A 25,497-nucleotide genomic window follows, 5' to 3' on the forward strand; every position below is an offset into this window, starting at 1 on the left:
GAATCTCGCGAGTACAGGATCGTGGATGCGCACTATTGAGGAGTCCCATAATGGGACGAAACGGCCGTCCAGTGCTTCCAGGTTCTCCATGGTGGTCTAGCTTCAATTGATTCATGAATCCAACTATGAAAATATAATTTAACTTATTCTTTTTTTTATCTATTCTACAGACTGTGGATGAATTTCTTTTTAAGAAGATTCAAGAATATCTTTTGGCATAATTGAAAGAAAAGGGTGAAAATCTATTATTGACAAGAAGATCAAGCATCTTATGAACAAGGATCATTGGATCAAAACGGACTTAGAGTTCGAAGTTATCTACATGGTGAACAGAAACTTGTAAATGACAATGTACTTTCATTTTCTTAGTATTACTGGAACCTTTACAATACATGTAGGAAAGCCAGAAATATGTATATCAAAGAAACGTTGACTGAGCCTTTTTAGATTACGGTCTTGAACTCTAGTTTTCCGAAGACACTATTCTCTTCTTATCATGTACTGCGTACCCCTGAGGAGTCCCATACTAGGACGAAACGGTCATTCACTGATTCCAGGTTTTCAATGATGGTTTAGCTTAGATCAGCTCGGGATCTCGAAAGTAAAAGTACTATAATCTCTACAACTTGATTTGTTAAAAACGTGCAACAACTGAAAAATTAATTTATTAAAATAGACAAGGATATGAATAGAAAAATAACAAAACATACTACTTATTATGAAAGACTAAAATGTAAAAGAGTGATGTCAACATTGCTTTCACTTAATGATTCTTGCAGATGTTTCGAGGAAAAAAATAAAACGAGTAGGTTTAATTAAATTTGAAGTAAAGTTGATCAAGAAGATTGATCCAATTTCAATCCTTTGGATATGATTAATTAGCTAAGATGCATATTCATTTTAAAAAATTGATAAATGAATGTAGGTTTTTCTTAGAATTTCCTTGGATCCTAATAATTTCAGTAAAATTTCTAATCAGTAATATGCGGTATATATATATCGGGACATAATCCTAAACCATAAACATAGAAAATTTAGGAGGGAAAATTAAACAGCGGTGATGTTACTGCGGTTGGTTGTCTTTTACCGAAAAAAATCTTTAAATATAACATAGTAACCGATATACAGAACAATTTGAATAAAAACCAACTATTTCGTACATTCATTCTTGGTAGTACTTACTTAGGATTTGCACAAGCGAAATCCAATGGTCACTGTTTTATGGGTTATTAAGACTGTTATTGACTTCTCTTAGTTCAATGACCACTCTTGATAACTAATGCTGACAGTGATTTTCTAGATATGATAACTGTAATATTTTTATTAAGTTTCTCAAATCTATTTCTATCTTTAACAAGCATGGTAAGCAAGGATGGATAGTGGTTAGCAGTGGAATCCAGGACTCACGTTTCGTCCTATCTGGAGCTCGTCAGTTGGATGTACCTGCATCTCAGAGTTGATGTTCACTCTGGGAGTCGAATCCAGTAACTTTCGCTTCAAACGCCATCGCGTTATCCACTCGGCCACTGAGTCCTGATAGCCACTTGCTTGTGTAATGGGGTGACGTTGAAATTTACTTAGTATTGTTTGTTTGGATCTTACCACTGATGTTTTTAGGACGAAACGCGCGTCCTGGATTCCACTGCTAGCCACTATCCATCCTTGCTTACCATGCTTGTGAATTTAGGCTATATCGAGGCAATACGCAAAGTATGCACATATGCCAATTAGAGACTGACCAGTTGCAGTCCTGAAAACATCAATGGGATGATCCAAACAACCAATACTAAGTAAATTTTATTTCCATCTTTGTTATGGGATGTCGACGTGTATTCAGAACAATTTTAACTAGAATCATTTATGTAGATTTTTCGAACCACTTTATAATTTTAACTTATTTGAATATTACAAAGTGTAAGTAGGTGACGAGTACCTAACTATATGTATGAAGATACTCACTTCCCAAAGTTAGTGATATCGATTTTTGTAACTCAATCATTACCTTAGTATATATTAGCTCAATTATTAAGACCATCGTGTGTAGTTTACATGCCATTAACTATTAATATTCAGGTAGACGTTTGCATAAAAAATTTCATTTGTATCGAACTGAATGCCATATTTCACATACATATAGGATTACTGTATCTAATTATTCATATATAATATACCCTTATGGGCCAGGGTAATCTTGCACTGGTTTTCAGGAGAACCAGACACCATCCAGACTTTCACGCAGCAACCCAAACAGTACAGCTCCATCCCGTTTAACAAGAGAGCCAAACACTGCCCAGGCTTAACCCAAGCAGTACAACTCAATCCCGCCCTATAGGAGAACCAGACACTATATAAGCTTCAACGTCTATATCATATCTTAAAGAAATTAAGAGCACTAACGTGGGTGAGCTTACATGTACAATATCGAGGACATTCCCCTTAAGTTTATTAATAAACCCCCAAAAAACTCAATTTGTTCCACTTCATATTCTGCCTACGTGTTTGTTAGCGTGAATGAAATGTCACAATTTTCATGATCATTGAGGGGAATAAAATTTATTTGACAAGATATTGAACTTGATCTCATGTATCATGCTGATTAACATTAATAAGTAACACTTACTTACTCACCTGAAAGCCGGTTAAGCCTTTAGAGAATTCAGTCCTTTTTAATTAATTCCATGAAGAAAAACAATATCTTCGACCTACTCAAGCCATGAGATATTCTATCCTTTAAAAAGATATCTATCAATTTCGACAGCAATTTCCTAAATCAAAATTTTTCAATCGATACCCTCTTATGAACTAAAAATTCCCAGTCAATTAAAATACTTTTTTGTTGACTTTCTTATGGTTTTAGCTCAATGTCAACCCTGGACTGATATGACTACCAGAAATTACTGTATGTTTATTAATTTTTAGATAAGATGGTGGTTGGAGGTGGTCAACAGGAAACCCTGGACCTGGGTGTCGAGCCACCTAGACTAGTGGCCACATTGCAACTTGATCGATAGCATTCGATCAGCACTAAGAAGGACTTGACACGCATGACAATGATCATCACCCAGTGATCAATCAATTGTGATTATTAATTTTTACTGGTTATTGTAGTTGTGTATGCCAGGTGTACTACAGAACAACACACTGAACAGTTTGAATTGTACATTTGTCTCTCTTGTTCTCAGAAATGAAGATTTAAGAAAACTATTTAACATTTAAAACAAATTACGGTATTTGACATTAATCTTTTGTTCTTTCCGACTAATATTATTATTCAACCATATTCTACTTTAGCAGTTTTGATAAAAAGTTCATAAACGTCTAATGTTAAGCTATTGTCGACTAGGAGAAATACATTTTCTCGTTATATCATTTACTATATTGATTTATTTCATTGTATTTATGCTGGCTGAATAAATATTTCATTTTAATGGTTGAATTCCTGAGTTGATCTAAGCTAGACCACCATTGAAAATCTGGAAACACCGAACGACCATTTCGTCCTAGTATGGGACTCCTTAGCGGTGTTCACCCACAACTGACTCATGAATTCAACCATTTAAATTACTATCATCTCCACAAATCCCCATTCTGATAATAATCTTGCGCACACTAGTGACAAACTTCAAGATGGATTCCTTAATGTTCTAGTGAAAAGCCATGACCAATGGAGTTCAATCCGTGTCGGGTGGAGACAGTTATTCACCTCAGACAATGGATGAAAGAATGTGTAAGAGCATGGATCGATTGGAATTAGGCGATAACACCACTGAATGCATCCTCAGTGTTCTAGAGGCTTAACGTTCGTGCGCGAGACTGAATGTCCTTGGTTAGAGTCTCCTATGTTAGATCATAGATGCCTACTGTTGAATAGTCCCATACTAATACAAAACAGCTGTCCAGTGCTTTTGAGTTTTCAATGGTGTCCTAGTTTACATTGACTCATGAATTGAACTATCAAAATTATTACAATCTCCATAAATCTCCATTCTGAAAATATCTCATTTACTAATTTTTTCTTTATTATTATTTTCTATATAACCAAGCAAATCTACTTATCCTAAATAAGAGAGAGGGAGATAAAGAGATAAAAGTGGAAAGAGAAAAATAGAAACCGTTTTTTCTTGTGTATGTGTTTTTCATTCATACATCTACTTAACTTTATTCTGATTGGATGATTAAATTGATGAGAATAAAATAATCAATAAAAAATTTCAGACTATCTATCCAAATATTTAGGAAATTCTTGATTTTTATTTTATTTTTAATATTTAACTCTTTTTATCATTGTCATTGTAATGAAATATGATTATAGATTGATGATATCTAAATATAACTCCACCTTGTAGCTCCATCAGGGAGGGGGGTACTGCCGGTCCCCAACCCGAGTAAAGGAGGAGGGTTGGACATAGGGTCAGCGACCTTATTCCGTAGAAAAACAACTCGCTAAAAGATGTTAACCAGAAAAAAATTATATATCAAAATATATATGTAATTTATAAACTTATAGTCTTATTCTAATGTAATTGGATTTACAATTACAGCTCTGTACTTATTTTTAACTCTGAATAAGATCGATCGACTAGAAATAACGTTGACTACAATTCTGACATGATTCAGTATTTAATCCAATTTCGACTGTTCTCATCACTACTCACTATAGGAATCAGCCTAACATAAAACTCTAGTTACTTTAGATGGTTTATTATATATACAGTATAACATTTTCAGAAGGGGTTTTGTGGAGATTTCAGAAGACTGGTAGGTTCTGGATTCGAATCTCACAAGGCGGGATCGTGGATACGCACTGCTGAGGAGTCCCACAATAAGACGAAACGGATGTCCAGTGCTTTCAGGTTTTCCATAATGATCTAGCTTCAATTGACTAATGATTTCAACTATAAAAATAATTTACATTTATACCTTGGTATTTGAGTATTAAAAAATTTTTAGGAGTTGAATACAGCAACATTGATTTCAAGGATACCATTTGAATTTTTAGAGGGTAGAATAATTTAAAAATTATTTTCTCTTAAAATCATAAACTGATATTGATTACATAATCATTAAAAAAAACAGGTAGACAATTTTAGGTAGAAACTTGTAATCTTTATACATGTCTAAACTAATAACGATTAATTTGTTTATTACTCACGTCACAAGAATTTACCTTTATGAAATAAGTTGAATATTTTACTCCCTGATTTGGAATGCACAGTTGCTATGAATTCACAATTTTTGATGGGATCTTTTATTTTTAAAGATGTTAGTTAAATAAATTTAACCGTTCGATACACATTATCTGTTCTGCTCCTCTCTTAAATAATAATGAATTAATTTTAAAATGAATAAGCTCGATGGCAAGTGAATTAGCACTGGATTTTTATGACTATGATTTCCATTAATGGAATACGGTTTAAGAGAATACAAAGTTTAAACTGCCCTGGTACGGCTGAGAGTAGGGAGAGTCTGCTCTTCCTCTCCAAATGCTCTTATATGGGCATGCGTATATAGCCTCTGTCAGGGAAGTCCTACTCACTGCCTTCTCGCACCACGGGTGTTGTTTACAAAATTGAGAGGACGAAAAGCGAATGTCCAGCGCTTTAACCGGGTTGGTGGACATGGAAAGTTCACCCAGGGGAGTTGGAAAACCCTGATTCCAAACCAATGGTGCACATAGTCTTCAGTATCCTGAGGGAACAAATGGAGTATGAATCATTCGTTGGTCAACGGCTACCATGGGACTGCATCTCCTCACGACTCTCCACTGACTTGTGGATCAGACCTTTAGGTGAAAGGCTCCGTGTGTGGCCCCCTACGAAAACCACCTGCTTCGGTTTGGGCACCTGGGCAGTATCATAGCCCTCACACAAATCAAATAACATTTGTGTGGCGCATATACATTTGGTGCCCTTTTGTGCCAATATTTATGTGTTCAAATAAATAATAATAATAAATAAACAATCAAAGAGTTATAGAATTTCTGAACTTATTTTCTACGTACTCCGAATTCACCATGGCTTGATTGAATGTGATCAACTGATATTACAAGAATAATTTTTCAAACCAATAAACAGGAGCGCCAAATCACCCGACGTAATATAATATTTAAAATAAGTTAGTTCTGATCATTCCAACAATATGATGATTGTTTATATTTTGGCTATATGCTCTTTCCATTATTTAAAAGCTATTAATTCAGTCAATTTACAGGATAATTCCTGGCAATTGATTACATGTAATAATCAGACACGTACTTTTCACCTCAGTTATTGAGATCTCCCTATACAGTATAAGTCTTTGATGTGTACTACCTTTGTGTTACGATGTGTTATTCTAGGATCTTGATGACTAGTCTAGTATTTTCATCCCAACTTTACTATTAATTATGAATACTTAAAAAACACAATAAATCATTCGATTTCATTACATTACAGTAAGAGTCTTCTTTTAAAGTTTTCTTTTTTTATTTAGATTAAATATTAATATATCATCCTTTTAACTTGAGGTTATAACATATTCATCCTACTTAATAATGTTGTTAGGCCACATTAAATAACCTTAGAATCACTTGTGAATTTCGTTGGTGTGATAGTGTGGTGTGGTCTACTTATATTCTCATAAGTAGTATATGGTGATGGTCAGACATAGAATATATTTTGGCAGAAGATTGATAAAGAAAAAACTGGAATGAAGCGCAATTGGTAGGAAAATGCATAAACAATGAAATTAGAGAAGACAGATTGATATTTGCAGAAGGAACAGTGAAGATTGAGATAATTGATTGTTATTTTGCAAATTCACTGTTTGCTGTATGGTTAACAGAATTTACTGAGATAGTCTGTAATTTGTGTTCAAATACATTCTATTGTATCCAACTAGTGATCTCATTCACTGCAATAGTAATGAGATTTATTTCCTTGATCTTGTATATTTAAACTTAAACAGCTAAGATTATTTTAAGATGTTTACTGTAATATACATTTCTTCATAAACGGTTCATAAACACAACTGAATGTTTATCATACTGACCAAACGGAAATAGTTATTTGGAGACATTGCATTATGTAAGTAGAGTTCGGCTCATTTCCTCTATATCATAGTTGAACGTCATTCAAGGTTGATGGAAAATTATATTTATATATATTGTAAATATTTCGTTGTACATGGTGATAATAAGAATAGTTTTATACAGTATTGTACAGTTTGTTACAATACAAAAGTATCAACACCAGATATGCAATATTTCGATAAATTTCGCTTTGCTGACATCTTTTTTAACCAAAAAAAGTAATATTTGAGAATGAGGATTTGTGAAGATAATAGTATTTTAACCGTTGAATTCATGAGTCGATCTAAGCTAGACTATCATTGAAAACTGTCTAGTGCTTCTAGGTTTTCAAATATAGCCATAACGACTTTGGATGCAGAATAATATGAATTCATTATATTTCATGGTTTCTCATCAGCTGCTTACAACCATATGTATATTGAAAGTTAATATTGTAAGCAGCTGATAAGAAACCACGATATATAATGAATTCATATTATTCTGCATCCCATTTGGTTATGGCTTTATTTAAATTCATAAAGAGAACCAATTTCTAGCTTGGATCGACTAATGAATTCAGCGATTACATTTAATAATAGTTCCATATTCTATAGCTGGATTCATGGATCACTTAAAGCTAGACAACCATGCAAAACCTGGAAGCACTAAACGACTGTTTCGTCCTGTTGTGAGACTCTTCAACCGGGTCTATCGTGAGATAGTAACTTCCTGAAGACGATGGTGGATGGTTGCTCAATTTAGTGGATTGGTTGAACTTAGATATTAACACCGTTGAATGCCGGCCGGTTTAGTGGTCTAGAGATTAAGCGCTCGTGCGCTACACTGATAGGTCCTGGGTTCAAATCTCGCGAGGTGGGATCGTGGATGCTATCTGCTGAGGAGTCCTACAACAGGACGAAACGACTATACAGTGCTTCCAGGTATTCCATGATGATCTAACTTCAATCGACTCATGAATTTCAATTATAAAATTACTAAAATCTCCACAAAACTCCTTCTAGTTTCATATTCATCAGTCTATTACAAGTAATTACATAAAATATGCTTACAAATCAGATTTGAAATCTTTTTAAAAATATTATCATTATAATTTTAACTGAAGGTTGATACTATTTGATTTTCTTTAAAAGAAAAACAATTCCTATTCAGTTGCATAAATAAAAACAAATTCAATGTTTTTGGATGACGTATTTACTTAGATTGTTCATATCCTTACTTTCAATACTTTCATTAATTTAATAAATATAAACATATAATGAAAAAATTTTATTTGCATAGTTGAAAGCATGAGTAAATTGAAGCTAGACCACCAGGGAAAAACCTGGAAGCACTGGACGGCCGTTTCGTCCTATTGTAGGACTCCTCAGCAGAGCGCATCCACGATCCCGCCACGCGAGATTTGAACACAAGACCTATCTGTCTCACGCCAGAGCACTTAGCCGATAGACCACTGAGCTGACCGGCATTCAACGGTGTTAAAGTCTAACTTCAACCAATCCACTAAGTTGAGCAACCGTTTAACAATTGTCTTCAGCGAGTTGATAACTCACAACAGACGTGGTTTGAACTCTACTGGTCACTGCTTCTCACTAGAACTCCAGGAAATATCTCTTGAAGTCAGTCACTAGTGAGCATATGATTATAATCAGAATGGGTTTCGGTGAGACTATAATTTATGGACGACCTTTGAACGAATCTTAAGTGACCTTGAGAAATATTAGCCAATCAGTAAACAGTCAGCATAAAGTAAAAATATATTATACAAAACCAAATAATTAAAGTGGATACACTTCTTTTATATGGTCCAAAAACTTGTCAATGATAGAAAAAGGTTCAAAGGTCCCAAAATCGTAATGCATAAGGTAGAGGAACTCATTCATATGGCTCCTTAATAGTTGATCTCTAGGGCCGTGACAAGGTTATAAAAACCCTCTCAGCCTCGACCACATAGCTTCATTATTGTTTGTGTACTCCGGTTGTATAAGTTTATCATTTTTATTATGGATATGTCCCTACAATATTCATACAACTGAACAGCTGAAGCTTCAGTAACATCTGCGATTATTGCAGCCAATTTCACTGGTGCTTTTATTATACAGTTTGAGGCAATTATTATAATAAGCCTTAGTCTGGATCTGGATCGTGCAATAAAGGTTCCTATTCTAGCAGACGTCTTCCTTCAACATATATTACATCGAAGGACAACATCAAGGTAGTCTGCACAAGGTCTACAACTCATTTAAAACCCGCAATCACAAATACAGGAACTTCTTAGTAGTTTCATTTGCTGTAGCTGCTTAATTGTCAAGTCTTCTCTAAAATTCTCTGTGAACCGATCGTACATGAGCATTAGGTGCTGAACTACGTGCCGTGACCTTGGAATCCCTCATACGCTTCTGATTGGCTCGGCCATAAATTAGAGTCTCGCCGGGACTTCAGTGATGCTATGGCGCCAGACTGGTAGATCCTGGGCTCGAATCTCGCGAAACGAGGTCGTGGATACGCACTGCTGTGGAGTCCTAAAATAGGACGAAACGGCCGTCAAGCAATGTTTCCAGGTTTTCCTTGGTGGTTTAGCTTCAATTGACTCATGTTTTCAACTATGCAAACACTAAATCTCCACAAAAGCCCCTACTGAAAACTTTTACTGTTTTTTCTATTCATTTAATCTAATTATTTGAACATATCAGAGGGGGGTTTTGTGGAGATTTTAGTAATTTTTATAGAGTTGAGATCATGAGTCAGTTGAAGCTAAACTACCATGGAAAACCTGGAAGCACTGCATGACGGCCGTTTCGTCCTATTTGTACCTATCACCAATTTTTTTGTGATTCATGGTTGATTAGTTTATTATTTTATAAAAATAATATTTTATCACTAAATTTTCAAGGAAATAAGCTAGGACCAGAATGCCAAGCGAAACGTTGGATTTACTTCAAATTTATTCGCCGAGATTTTACAAATATATTATTCCTATTTAATGTCTTACATCAACTGGGTGCCAAAATACTGTGAAACTTTTCGCTCTTATTTAGACGAAAGTTCTTATATATAGTTTTAAGCAATGAAACATTGAACACTAAAGAGGATTGAACAGTTATTTTAACTGTTCAACACTATGTATACAAAGAAGTCCAGAAGAGAGTTTAAGGATTTTGTATAATACAGTAACAGTAATGCACAGCTACAATGCTATCAATGTTAAATAAAACAAAACAAAAATAGAAATTTAAAGGGTTAAAACAGTTAAAATATAATTTTCAAGGGTTTATATCTATTCTTGTCGGTGGAGTTCAGGAATAAATCTGACCATTCTATGTCAGTATATAAGCTCCATGAATGGATGCTTAAAAATTGATCGCAGTTGCAAGATTATTAAATTTCTAGATTGCGGTTGTTTAAATGTAATGAACTCGAGTTTTAGTGTCAACATTAACACCACAATAATGATACATCTATTTTACAAGTTGCAAATGGAATAAAACGAATGTTTTGAATTCAAGTACTAGCTACACTCTGAAAAGAAAAGTAAATAATGGTAGTTATACTATGAATTACATTTCTACCAATTTAAAATGATCTAAGTTTCGATTGTACAGACGGAAAGAAATTACGCATTAATTAGGTACTAGTAACCGACATAATGATGGTCAGCTTCTTAGTCTTAATCAAAGTATAAAAGATTAAGGGAATTGTCAGGAGCCCTAAAAGTCACATGCAATTTAAAAAGATTAATGGTAGCGTTTTGACTTTGACTGCAGGTAAAGCATGTTCACATTCCCTCAAAATCATAAATATACCTTATAGATGTAAACTAGGTCCCAAATCTTTTAGCAAATTGTATCTAACCACCTAATACTAAGATAATTCTTTTATGATCAGCAAAGAGAAAAGTGTGATACAATAACAAGAAAACTTTAATTTTAATGAAACCATGCAAATGATGGATTTACAAATTGGGTATATTTTATGCACCTCCATTCGTACTTTACCTCTCTCATAGCTTATACTAATTGTACTAGTATGTCATGTATCTATCAACTGAGATTTTTTTAACACTCTTTAGTTTAATATTCAGACATATCATGAATGATAGATATAGTGAAAATTCCTATTTCTATTATAATAAACAAAGTGTATTTACGATTTCAATTACCTATCGCACAACAGAACATCATCCATCTTGACTGAGCAAAGGACAGGTGATAGTGATCTAAAGCTATATTCTTGCTCAGTTCATGGAAACTATACCTTTCATGACTTGGATAAAACTTTTAAACCTGTTCACTATATTCCATCAACTTTACAACATGGTTTACAAGTTTGTTACATATTGCCAAAGCTGTTAGAATTCATGTTCACAAACCTAACTTTCGCATCTAAAAGAAGTTTGTACAACCACTCTCACTACTTTGGTTATCGGTATATGAGTTTTATCTGAACTTTGATCAAACCTTTTCTTTAGAAATATTCTAGAACGTTCTCAATTTCTTGCACTTTTGTATTTCAACATATTCCCGACGTCCGTCTCTTGGTTGTTACATAACTACTAACCTTTCGTCAAATTATTTTGTTAGTTTTTTTCATTTGTTATGCTATGCAGTCATTGGTTAAGTTTCCGAATAATTACCTTAATAATTGTAATCTTGTATCTTTCAATCATTCAATATTATTTTATAATCGTTGTGTCGTTATGTAATTAATACGCAACGCAACTACTTGATGAGTATTACTATAGAAAGAGAGGGGGAGGGAGAGAAAGAGTCATGACAAAAGATTAATTGAAAAGAAATTTCTCCATTCTAACCGTTAATTTTAACCAAAAATTGGGAATGTCTTGACTTGATCACCACTACTCTACTTTGGCTAACATAGAAACCTGAGCTGCATAGTTACTTAGAGGTTACAATGAACATTTCAACCAGTTAAAGTTATAGTAATGAATATAGCTTTTATTCGAGCAATAAAATAAAAATCCCGAGTAAAATAGTCACTTTAAAAAGGTGAAACGATGTAGACTAGACTGAGATTTGATTTCATCACCCTTGCAGCAATTTAGTGATAAATAAACTAAATAAATATTTTATTCTAATTCATTATTACTATGAGGCATGAAAATTGTAGACAAAATACACTTATTTACATAAGACGTTCAATAAATATTATGAGAAAAAGAAGTTTAATGGGTACTTTCAAACCTATAATTAATCCAAATAATACTAGAACAATTATCCAGTAAAGCTAAAGTACCTTCATTGACACTATGGTGTGACCAAGAAGATTGTCAGCATCGTATAGAAGTCATAGGATGGAATACGCTGCAAAGTAGTGCATGGAAGGCAGCTTACAGATGCTTTCGAAGTGAAGACGGATGTCAGGCAAGGCTGCTTACTCTCTCCCTTCCTCCTTCTTCTGTTAGTTGACTGGATGATGAAGACTTCCACATATCTGTGGAAACATGGAATACAATGGACGACTTGCATGCAATTAAACGACTTAGACTTCGTAGATGACCTCTTGCCCTTCTAAACCATACAACCCAACAAACACAAATGAAGACAACTAGTGTAGAAACAGTATCTGCATCAGTAGGCCTCAACACACGCAGGGGAAAAAGCAACATCCTCAAATACAACACAGAGAACACCAACCCAACCACACTGGTCAGCAGCATCATCGATGGACTAAGAGGATCTGATGCAGACTTAAAGGCAAGGATTGGTAAAGAAAGGATAGCATTCCCAAAGTTGAAGAGCATATGGAACTAAAAACAACTGTCAACCAATATCAAAGTCAGATTCATCAATACGGACTTCGAGACAGCTCTACTGTATGGAGCTGAAACTTGGAGAACTGCCACAATCACCATCGAAAAGGTGCAAATATTTCTAAACAACTGTCTACACAAGATACTGAATGTTCCTGGACTGGATACCATCAGTAACGACCTATTATGAAAAAGAACTAACCAGAGGAAATTAGGAAGAGATATTAGAAGTGGATAGGTAACAAATTGTATAACTCATCAAATTGAATTATGAAGCAGGCGCTAACTGAGAATGATGAAGGGAAAGAGAAAAGAGGAAGACCATGGAGCATGATGTGTCGAGACTTGGAAGCAGGAATGAAAAGGATGAATAGCAAATGGAAAGGATTGGAAAAGATTGTCCAGGGCAGAGTTGGATGGATAATGCTGGTTGGCGGTCTATGTTCCTTCAAGAGGGGTGAAAGGAGTAAATAAGCAACTAAAGTAAGAGGCTTTCTCCGTAGTTTTCTAGATATTTTATTATCCACCAGTAAAACTATCTTTTTGATATTCAGGAGGGATACTGAACAGAAACCCTTTTGTTATTTGTTCCTCAGAAGACTTACAAATCTATCTAGGTCTTGTTACAATACTATGATTTTTTATAACCTTTGAGAAACCTGAGGTCTTTAAACTGTAAACATTTTTTCTACATCTGTTTACAAAATATAAAGATTATAACAGATCTTGTAATAAATGGTTGATCAGTTCATTGCTTTACTTAACTCAAGTACACCGAAAGACAGACAAGAATGTAAGAATAAATACTTAGTTTATTTAGATACGTTTAATTGACAATTTCGAAATAAAATGACACCAAAGATAATTATTCAACGAATGTTTCCTAATCGGAACTTAGTTAGTATTCATTTCTTGTGCCTTGGACTTTTGGATACGTGACTCATAATCCTTAAGCTATGAAACAGGTGTGTTGTGGGTTTTTCTTCGGGTGCGTTCATCACCTAAGTAGTTACGATCTCTTTAAAATTTAATGCCCTACCTAGCCTAGAGTTCCGGACCTGAATATTTGTTATGGCACAATAAACACTATTTGTGTATCCAAACTTGATTTTACCTATTCTGTTGTCCCTGGTTATCGGTCCTACGGGTAATACATAAATATAATTGTTAGTGAAATGTTTTGTTAATCATTTACGTTATATGGAATCAATAAATACTTATTAAACTTCGGCAAAGTTTTTTATAGCAATCAGGTTTATTTTATGCAACAAACTGTTTTCTATTTCCGCTTTCCAGACAGCAGAGGTATTGTTCCTAAATTGAATAAAAGTTACTGTTTTTTGGAGAATATATAAGGCATAAAATAATTTAACCGCGACGTAAACTTCATAAAAGTAAATCTATCATCCCCCCCAATTGTTTTATAATGAAACGGTTCGCTACAAGTCATATTTGAGGAATCTGTCTGAAGTCATGGTCAGTAATATATGTTTTCGTGAGTCTGAACGCTTTTAAGGTGTTAAATGGACCGCGAAGTGTTACAGAATAAAATAAAAACTTTTATAAGAAGATAAACGGGGACTATTAAATATCTGACAGTAATTCTGTATATAAGCAAAATTGTTTATGAGTTTCTCTTACTGATCTCCCTATCTGGACCTATGAAATTTCTTGTAAGTAACACTGTAGAACATAACAGCTACCAATAGACGAAAGTAACTATCAGCTTCAAAAATGCACTATGGCTTTCCTCATAACTTTAACCTCCAACAAACTACAGGTAATTTTCAGAGGGAGGATATGAAAATTGTTAAATTTCACTGAGATCACTAAATGATCAAAGTTTTACAACTACTGAAAACCCGTAACTGCTCTACGGGTGTTTCATCATAGTATCGGACTCCTTAGCAATGAGAACCTATGCCCTTCCAATTCGGATTAGAACTAAAAACCTTTGATCTTGCTATCAATAGCTTAACCTCTAGATTACCGAAATGGCGAGCAATGGTGTGAGAGTCTAAAGTCAATCATTCCAAGATAGTGTTCGACCATTATTTTTGCTTTTGGTGGGTGCCACTCCATACATCCTATACGGATGAACTTCACTTGGAACGACTGATCTCAAAACCTCTTGAAATGTTCTCCCGAAGCCAGTACCTATCGAGAACAGGAGGTGAATGGATGCTCGCGTCTGGGGAGTCTCATTCTAGGACGAGGCGAACGTCTGCTGATTTCAGTCATTGATAGTAATCTAGCTAAAATCGCTTCGTTATTTCGACAAAACTACGGGCAAATGTACTATTCCTAATGTTTTTGCTATGTATAATCAGAAATACTTTGGTATATAGGTGCATGGACACGAATTAACTAAGTAATGGACATTACGTTTCCATAATTTCATCGTTGAAAATGTTAAATTAGCACAACAGGATGAACGATCCGCAAAAGTGTCCACTTAGTAAGAGCTGACAACTCCAGTACAATAAAATAGCGTAGTGAGCGTCGATTAGCGCCTTACTGAACGACGAAATGCCGTTTGTTTTATAAATAGCAATGTTTTATCCAGACTGAGTTTATATTTTTGAAGTATAAATTACCCTTTTAAAAATTTAAGATACCATCATATTTATGATTCATGTGCTGTGTGGATAACGTTTTTGATTGTGATCTGGTTGATGGTACTTTCGTTTGTACGTTTAACAAATGCTTTACTACTTCTTTGTTTTCCGTAAAGTCATCATGATCTTAATAAATAGTGAGAAGGAAATACATGTGATCAACACTCTAAAACCACTAACTTTGTAAAGGGTCAACGTTGGTGCTAGCTTTTCCATTCCTGACTTAAAAAACTGACTGGGGGTCTTTGTTAAATCAGAGTGGCATATATTAATATACTATACGTATGGAGCGCCTCACTCTCTAGATAGTAAGTTAAATAGATTCACGACACTTTAACTTCGTCTATATTAAAATCTACCTATTAACTGATACTTGGAGGTGTTAGAAAGTACACAATGAACTTAGATTTTATGCTATTAGCCATTCTTTAGTTAGGTGTGCAAGTAACTTTGGAGGAACTAGTTCTTTTTCGTAGGTTCATTCTGATTTCATCCAGATTCACAGTAAGATAAGTTGCCAACGCGCTACCCGTTCCACGACTGTTTGTTGTCTCCGATGATTATTCTGTATCTCGACATAATGTCTGAGATTTTGGGCCACTAAGGTCAGTGACAACATACTAAATAAGTACCTGATAGCTTAGGCTAAATTCTGGTTCATGGAGAACTGAAATTCAGTAAAAAGATAGTTGTATAAGATGACAAAAAAATTGACTTATGATAAAAAGACATATATTACTTGGCCCATCTTGTATAAACCCATTCCTTGGATGTAGAATCCGAACCATCATCACCCGAAAAGTCTATACCAACAATATTTCCTTGAGTATCACGAGAATGACTAGCCTTCCTTTCTGAAAGAAACATACTGCCGTCTTATGACGGATGGATGTCTTTGATTGTTGTGTGATATAAGAAAATTTATTTTGTTGTCTGAGTACGCAGTAACAGCGTAATAAAAAAAATAGTTGCGGGACTCAAGGACAATGTGAATTCATAGTTCAATATAGAGAGTAGTAGTTAAGTAAGGAATCCAGACTTAGTCTATACTGGGCTTTAAATAAAAGTCATTTTTCACTATATTCTAGATGAAAATTTTAAAAATATAAAAATAGTAGTTTCCACCAGATAGCTTCAAGATGCTACTCTTAAGCAAACCGGTTTGTAAAGTCGATTGTTGCTTCTGATGAAGAGACACACATAGAAGCATGTAGAAACTACTGGGACCCGAAAACTGTTTGAGTGTTTGTGTTTTGTACCTTTACGTTTCATATTTTGGCGCAATACTCAAAAGCACAGAGATGTCACGGATATCCAGGGCATGAAAACGCTATTGTCAGTAATAAGATCGTGATCCAGGATTCCAAATGCAATCGGACCATAAGTCAAGAATGAGGAATTCTCAAGAAGTATTTGAATCATAGTCGGTATGTCAAGAAGTGTGTAATCTGAACTGGCTAGCTGCTGTGACAGATGCGTTGCAGGGCATACTAAATGGTGTTCTAGTGCAGATGCGTTTCCGACTGAAAAGGTTGTAGAGGTAAATAAATCCCCAAAATCAATAGCTCTGTGAGTTTTCGACATTGGGTGATGACCACATTAGTTTGAATGGACTCACCTAGCTGAAGGTGCTCGGTCACGCATTCGCACCAGATCACGAGTAGGAAAGCCATGCTCAACTCCTGCAACAGCTAGCCGGTTCAGATCAGTCACTTCTCAATATACTGATAGCCTATCGAATATATACTCGAACCTCTCCTCTTCTGACTTCTGATGTCATTGGGTGGGCACATTTCGATCACAGAAGGTGTTACTACTTTAGGTGTTGTCAATCTCCAAATACTTGTGGCATCTTCAAGGTTAGCACCGATACGAAAGGACTATTTATATTTGGGATTTATTAACTTTTGTACTCCGAGCTTGTTAATTCAATGGAGTTTAATGTGCGATTGTTTCTATTTTTTATGATTCATTTATCAGTGTGACAAACAATCTATCGTAATTGGTATTATCATATTTACATAAGTTTATTTTTTAAATTTGGGGTCACACCCATCAACAAAAAGAATAATTACAGAATAAGGGATCGATACCAGAGAATCAACAAAAAATATCCTAAACAAGATGGGGTCAGATATCTGCCTGCGAGGATTACAGCAACGTTTTCAAGCAGACAGTTAAAAATTAACAATCATACAATGAATTACGTCAAACACGACTTATTGTCAATGGTCAAGCAATATGCAACAATAGAATTAAGCAATAAAAGACAAGTCTTCAAAAAAGGACAAATGACAAAGACAAAGAATGAAGATTATAAAGTGTGTTCAAGAGAGATTTGAATACTGTCAAAAATAAAAGACAGGGAGAAGAAACATGTAAATGACAATACTACCCAATAAAAGGTTCCAAAGGGATTTTTAACGTGTTCTTTCCGATACACTTGTCCCACTATTTTATTTCCTATGCAGATTGAGAAGCTGGCGTTTCGTTTCTTTATGATCGTCAACTTACCTTTTTGTATGATATTTTCATGCTCGGTTGTTTAACGCGATTCCGAAAATCCCCTGATACTTTTCCCTAAGATTACTATAACCAGCCCCACAATACTCCTCACAAGATTCAATGGCCGTTTGAATCGGTACCAAACATATTGGGAGTAGTCGCGCGCCAGAGGTTGCCAGACGATTACTGCGAATCCTCCGGGTATTGCCGAGTTGTAAGACAAATGGAAAGGAGGCGGCAGAAACTGATCGGGAAACAACAAGTAATAACACGTAACAAGGACGTTGGTTGAATGTTAAGCGATCAACCATAGAAATAATAGAAAAAAACATGACATTTTAAAGTTCTATCAAGTCGCATTGAAATAGATAGCTTTGACAAGTGATTGAGTTCCTCAGATGAGAAACGTTAAGTTTGCCGCAAGAGTGGCGATGTCACAGTGATAGTACGATAAGTGTATTATCAATCGATGACAATGTTTGTACTGTCATCGGTTCAGAGTAGAAAGTCAGTAAATATCGTTGGCAACTATTCGTAAGTGTCGATTTCAAGTTATATCTATATTTAAAAGACTAACTGTAAGTACAAAAGTATAACTGAAAACAAGTCATGATTTCGTTGTGCGAAGCTGCTGATCAACTTGTAGTCAGTTTGAAAAGCCGACGACTTCAGCGTTAGTTGTTTCGTCACCATTCCCGTCTAACTCTGGCAGGCCCCCAACCATTCGACATAGATCATCAACGTTGATGGTCTACACTGGTGAGCAAGACTTCGAATAACGCAACCTATCATTATGATCTTTTTTATTGCACTCTATACTTATTATTCTTCATTTTTAACGTCGCCTATGTTAATCAGATGCTGTGAACATTCGTTGCTTCATATCCTTGTTGATTAGTATTTCAACACATTCAGTCTTCAAGACTTTCTAGACCCAATCAGATCCGCCAAACACTGTTAGTTCTTTGATTAGTTTGTCTGTTGAGTAGTAGAACGTCTGACACTAACCGTATTGGTTCAGATGGATCTCGAATAGTCAAGACCTAACAGCCGATTTTTACCATGTTGAAACATACCGTAAGATATATTCCTTAGTGTAACTAGCCAGTTTAAGAGGTTTGGGTTATTCTGCCTCAGCAAATAGATGCATACGTCTTTCGTCCCAAAAGTCTTCTCTTTATTTGCCCTTCTATATTTTTGTTAGAAGATGTAGAGTTAGCACTGCTTTCCTATCCCAACGTATTCAGAGTACCATCATGTCCCTACTATATATTACTAACATGAGAAATCCCGTATGGTTGGATATATCGAGGTATCACAAATGTAGTTTCAATTAATTCTTAGGAAGACTTCTGAAAAGTCTGAAGTGCTTGACTTGTATATAGCCTGAGCAATTTTAAAATCAGTGGGAAATCGACTCTATGGATGAATGACTTTATAGCTGAACAAAAGAAGATTACAAATTGATCCTACGTTATCTAGTTGATGAGATTCGGTGGTTGATCTCAAGGGATATTTTTGGTATTAATGATATTCTTTTGTTCGAAAATAACAGTTCTAGCTCGCTGTTGACAATATTAGGATATCGAGACCAATGAGAAACAAAGTGGATTTTCCGAAACTTCAGAAAGACGTGTTGAGATGGACAGGATGACCCTTCACTTGAAATCTTCCGACGTATCCCTCAAACTGCATATCTATACGTACTACTCAACAAAAGCAGACGTATGTGGTGAATAGGGGTGAGCTACCTCTTGCTGTGACACAAAACAATCTAAGGTTGATTTTCATCCTACACCTGAAAATTGCTAAATACTGTGATGTCTATTAAAAGTAGAACGCCCATGGGTTTCAGCCACTACGACACCAAAATAATGATAACTATGCATGCAATTCATGCGCATATCCCTCAATATTTGAACAAATAGTTCGATGCCCAGTATATAAATGAGATTGTGTGAAGATTGTATCCGAAATGCCCCCAGGGGCTGATCTTTTATTAATTAAAACGTTTCGTTTTGCAAACTTGTCTGGACATTTTTTGGGGTAAGGATCAATACTAAAATGATGAGTAAAACGTACATCGTTTCACTATCAGATAAAAACACGTGCAGATGTTGGACTTAGTAAGTAGGATTATGTGATTCAGCAATATTTGAATAATATGATAAGTGTACAATAAGACTGAGAATAAATGTATGCGTATTTACAATTCTAAAGCACTTACATTTGATATTTGGTAAATTGCAGATACGTTCTCTGGAGAAAACATTGAATTTGTTTAAAATTTTGTGTTATTTCAAATGTCGTTTTCCCAAATTATATATACAATATTCATACAAATGAAATTCCAACGGTGAATACAAGTAACCTGATCGTGTTTAACAGTTTTTGGGCAGTTAAAAATCGTTATTAACTCGAACTCTTAAATCTGAATGCTCATACACAACAAGAAAGGAGGTCAAACTAAGTCTATTACCCTAGTAAGACAGAAAGTTTGAGGGTGGCCTAATCACAGTTTTAAATTACTGCGTCACAAGAGTGCGTCTAAAAAATTATTGTTCACCCTAACTAACAGGAACAGAATTTCTGAAGACACTCCAAAATCTTACAAACTCAGAACCAGTTACTTGTCTCTTGACCACTGACTTTCCTATCATATAACCAATGAACCAAACTTTTTACCCTAACAGATCGTTAAATCTAGCAAGAGACTTCTCTTACGATGATTAACACAGGTCATCCAGCATTCTGTTACCCTGAAAACGAATCACGTATCTTAAATATTTTTGGAAGTATTATTTTAGTAGAGAAGCCACAACTGTATGCTGTAAAATAAATAGCGTCTAGTGGTAATCATAGGAATTTTCTGCCACTAAAACAATTTTAAAGAAACAATCTGATATCTGTTAGTTTATAACAAACACATATTGAATTCTTAATAGCCTTCATTTTCGGTGCAAAGTTGAAAATATTTGTATTGTGTAATGAAATGACGCGTTATGCACTTCAGTAAAGTTAATGGCAATGAACCTCATTATAAAATGCCCGCAAAATCCACTTTTCCCAATCATGACGTTGTGAAAGGATCTAGTACAGACGTTGCTCCTTTGGAACATCTTTTTGTAACTAAATTTTCAAAGTTGACTATTGATGATGAATATAAGTATAATCTAGCTTATTTAGTCACTGAAAATAATGGAACAACTCCAGTCGTTAAAAGTTCTCAGACTGAAAAGCAGCGATCAGTCACATCGAATACAAAACCTCTTAACCGCATCCATGTTGATTCTATTCAACGTAAATCTGAACCAGTTATTCATACAGACCACAGAGGTTTCCACCGATCATGTAGATACAGAAGACAAAAACCATTGCGTGGGAAAGTTGCAGCCCGTCACAGTTCTCCTGTCTATATTAGTAGTCCTGAATCTTATGAACATATGTCATCAGACTTTGATGATCGAAGAGAATTCGACCACAGTTCATTCGCAAAGCATCTGTCAAAAGTACATGATAATAATGGAATTAACCAAAGTCATTTTTTTGAACATAAGAAAGCTCTTGTGCTAAATAATGCTCCTTTAGATACCACTTCCTCCAAATTAAATTGTTGTACCTTAAAATGCCCAACAAGTTTAAATATCGATTCACCCTTATGTGAATTAAAGAACAATTTGAAAGTCCAAAAGCCAAATCCAAACACAAAAAACATTGTGTCACGTCGTGAAACTTCCCGAACAATTGAAAAAACACTTCGACAAGCAAACAATCGTGTGGAATCCATGAAAATAGAAGTAAATGCTCCGGATCCATTGATGAGAGATGATTTTTGCTCTCATGATGTTGCATCTAGAGTTAAAGCATTCAAGGCACTCATGAAATCAGAAGAATTAGAAAGCATTGATCAAAATAGTGAAACAAAGTCAATCAAAAAGGTCACAGATGAACGAAAAATACCTGATGTGAGTTTTGTCTCTGGTATCCATCATGATAGTAAACCGAGTTCTTGTTCTTACCTAGCCGCCTTTAACCTTAAAAACTACTTTATAATGACTCTTTATTCCTAAAATTCATTTTTTGTAAGTATTGGTGCATGATTTATGGAAGGGAATGAACCCTAAGAAACAACGCTGTGTAGTATGTAAAGATTTGTCAGTGAATGCCTATGAAACCACCATCTGACCTAATAAATTCACTACGTGAGAAACGGTATATTCAGACGCGGATTGATGAAACCATACACGATGTACAGCTGTGCCTGGAATGCGATTAGGTTTTAACAACTCAGAGTACCCAGAGCAAGACATAAAATCATTTTAAAACTCACTGATGGCTGAACGAAGTCATATAAAGGAGTCTAGACTTACTAGTTAAGAAACGTGTTGACTTTTTTGTTAGATACGGTCAATGGGTGCTTGATTAGTAAATTACGTTGGCTATTGTATGATTGAAGATAAACGTTCTACAAGGTGAGAGACAGATAAAAACCAGCATTTTCGGGAAAGTCAGTAGGATTAAATGGAATCAAGCAAACCAATTACTCAAACCAATACTCAACAGACAGAAATAAAATCCATGAATTTCGACTCAAAAATAGAATGAATCAAATTATTTATAGAGGTACTAATCCACTGACTATTAGTCAGTCTACTCGGATATTTATTTTGAAATATACCAATTTTTGGTGAGTAAACCACGTTGATCTTGTGATTTTCACCTTTTTCGTTTTCCTGGTTTTACTGCCTTCTCTGGCATGTTCAGTTAAAATTGTGCTCACTCGTTTCAGGATCCATGTTGCGTAAAGTTTTCCCGTTTTATGGCAGGAAGGATTTTAGAAAATTAGAAGCGAAATACTGATTACTTTGTGCTATACTGCCTCTCATTTAATCTATATACGTAAGTAGCCGACTGGATAAATTTAGGTGAACATTTCGAATGATTTGACGACTAAAGATGATTGATAACTAATTAACATATGCTGAGTTTTTCTCACTCGAATTATGAAGCTTTTGCGCATTTTACACGTACTCATTAGTTCTCGCTTGCAGATCAGTGCATTACCCAGTTGAAATTTTATTTTAATAATTTATAAAAATACGATTTTTCCCGCTAAATTGAACTATAATACTGAGGTCGTCAACTTTATCAAAAGTACCTTGTCTCATAAAATATCATTAAGTCGCTACTGGTGACCGATTTAGGGGGGGGGTTAATTTTTGGAGTTCAGTTCAGAGGCAGTGACCGGTAAAGTTCAATCAGTTAGGCATGAAACAAGTAGGACTAACTTTGATGAAGGACGATTTTGATTTGTTACATTACTATTGTTGGGAACATTTTTTGTCACTAGTATTATAACTTCTTCTCACTAGACTGTTTGTAAATTTTAAATAATTAGACATTATGAAGTCAGATAATTAGTCTTTTCAGTTTCCGTTTTGGTAATTAGTTACACCATTTATTTGTTAGGTTATTCTTCTGCGCATATTCAGTTTTGTTTCCTTACTATTTATATCAGTCAGCCATTCAGCCAGCTACAGCGTAGGACCAGTCACACATATACATCGGTCAAAGCTGCCATACCTCATTAGCATAACAAGATGAACACCAAATTCATAGGAGCAGTTATTTCAATGTTAGAAATATATGTAAATAAAAATTGCATGTAAAAATGTAATACAAGAAGGAAGAATTTGTTTGTAGAAAGAAAGGTATAAAGTAATTTAACCTCACAGTTTAAGGAAGGACAAAGAGTGTGTACAACGACGCCGTTGATATCAATTGGGAGCCGTGTTATCAAGTCTCCAACTCTTGGTTACAATAGTCATGCAGACCTCAACCAAGTAGTCTTCATCTGTCAACATGCCTACACGATAAATTAGTTACTTTATGTATTGATGCCACGTTTTGCTATGGTCACCCCTTAACTTTGTTACAACCGTCTTCAACATCAGTCACCATTGCGCAACCTGATAATCGATGGTTGGGCATGCTTAATAGGTGACATGACCATCTCAGTCGATGTAGAATCACAACCTCATCAACTGATTTGCTATCAAACTAACCTCTTGAATTAATGCAGAGATTTTGTCAAACACTAACCCAATAGGGCTGATTAGACGCATTCCAAACATCCTGGCATTGTTGCTCAGTGCTACCAAAACAATCTGCATTTTATCAATATCTTCACCAAACAGGACTGTGTCATCTGCATATCCTAAGTCAATAAGTGGACCTACTGGTAGAAAATCTATTACCAAAAATTCAGGCAACGAGAACGTTATTTCCAGTAGTAGGTCGTCTATGGTGATAATAAACAAAAATGGAGATGGTGGAAAGCCTCACTAGACACCACTTGAGGTTGCAAAATCACATCACAGTTCGCCATAAACTCTCACTCGACTAGAAGTGTTCGAGTAAAGAACCTTCACAACATTTATGTACTTCTGAGGTACACCTCTCAATGACATACACTGTCGCCGAACCTCTTGGTCTACAGAGTCAAAAGCTACTTTTGAGTCAAGAAAAAATGTCATTGTCGGACATCGATAAGCTTGCCTGTGTTCTAAAATCTGACGAATGATGAATATATGGTAGAGTAGCTGTAGGCTATCAGTGCAATAGACTTAACCGAAATCCACTGGTTTTTGCGTGATCTTTTGGTTCAAATCACTAATAGATGTCGCTGCTGTTTCACAGCTATTCATAAATCTTTCCAAGCAACATCCGGGTCAGCTTCGCTTTCAGATCTGACTAAGTGTGACCTCAGTTGTTCTTGATATCTACTTTTGGCTTTCTCATCACTCAGTTCAACTCTAATGGGTCTTCTTCACGTGGCTTTTCTGAATTTAGTGTGGTGCGAACAAACGCGCGCTCGTATTGGAGAGTGAGCAGAGTCCAAACATGTACTCCAGAACGAGTGACAGTCTTCTATCGGGCCTCTTCAACGATGACTGGTGATAATATGGTCTTTTTGAGTCCATCGTTGGTTTGGTGCAGAGGGTCGTCATTTTAGATGATGTCTTGTTTAGGCTTAAAATTACTACTCGTCAAGAATAAACGATTATCTGAACAGAGTCGCTGCAGACGGTCACCATTATCTGTCCGCTGAACCCTAATGCTAAAATACTTACCTAAATGTCTTTCTCTTTGGTTTAAGTTACATACTTGATCAATAAAGTCACTTGCTACGAGTACTATGTTTGAGTGTTTAGCTTTGTGAAGAAGTTCAGAAAGCTTTCTGTAAAATTCACCTCTCTCTTCATCCGGGCTGCAGTCAGTGGGAGCGTAGGCAGAAACGACGAGAAGGAAATGACGTGTGTCCTTATCCTTCCCAATTCTTACGGAACTGTTTGGTTGAACAGCACAAAGGCGACTGTTAACAGGGATCCATTCTAATAGTGTTTGTTCTGCCCTCGTACTTAGTGCTATGCCTACACCTTCCAGTCCACGAGAACTAGCCATCTGGTCACCAGATAAACGGAGGGTGTATCTCGTCGGCTTCCTGTTTTAATGGTGTGAGGTAAATTGAGTGACTA

General features: G+C 35.4%; 2 protein-coding genes across 3 annotated transcripts in view; one reads left to right on the plus strand and one right to left on the minus strand.

Annotated features, from left to right (window-relative positions):
- The window catches only part of Smp_197640 (voltage-dependent calcium channel), a gene marked incomplete at both ends in the record, with an annotated part of 139,292 nt that extends 122,971 nt beyond the window's left edge, over nt 1-16,321 (minus strand). Inside the window, one exon of the mRNA XM_018799762.1 lies at nt 16,194-16,321. Coding sequence (XP_018651519.1) covers nt 16,194-16,321 — 128 coding nt within the window. The remainder of the gene's footprint in view (nt 1-16,193) is intronic.
- A 4,612-nt stretch (nt 16,322-20,933) lies between these two features.
- Smp_169700.1 (hypothetical protein) overlaps nt 20,934-25,497 on the plus strand; it is a gene marked incomplete at its 5' end in the record, with an annotated part of 54,998 nt that continues 50,434 nt past the window's right edge. The window contains one exon of one of the 2 annotated variants that reach the window (XM_018799765.1): nt 20,934-21,924. In XM_018799765.1, coding sequence (XP_018651521.1) covers nt 20,962-21,924 — 963 coding nt within the window. The remainder of the gene's footprint in view (nt 21,925-25,497) is intronic. The other variant, XM_018799763.1, reaches the window with a different exon arrangement.

This window comes from Schistosoma mansoni, chromosome 3 (genome assembly GCF_000237925.1).
Source record: "Schistosoma mansoni strain Puerto Rico chromosome 3, complete genome".
Classification (NCBI taxonomy): domain Eukaryota; kingdom Metazoa; phylum Platyhelminthes; class Trematoda; order Strigeidida; family Schistosomatidae; genus Schistosoma; species Schistosoma mansoni.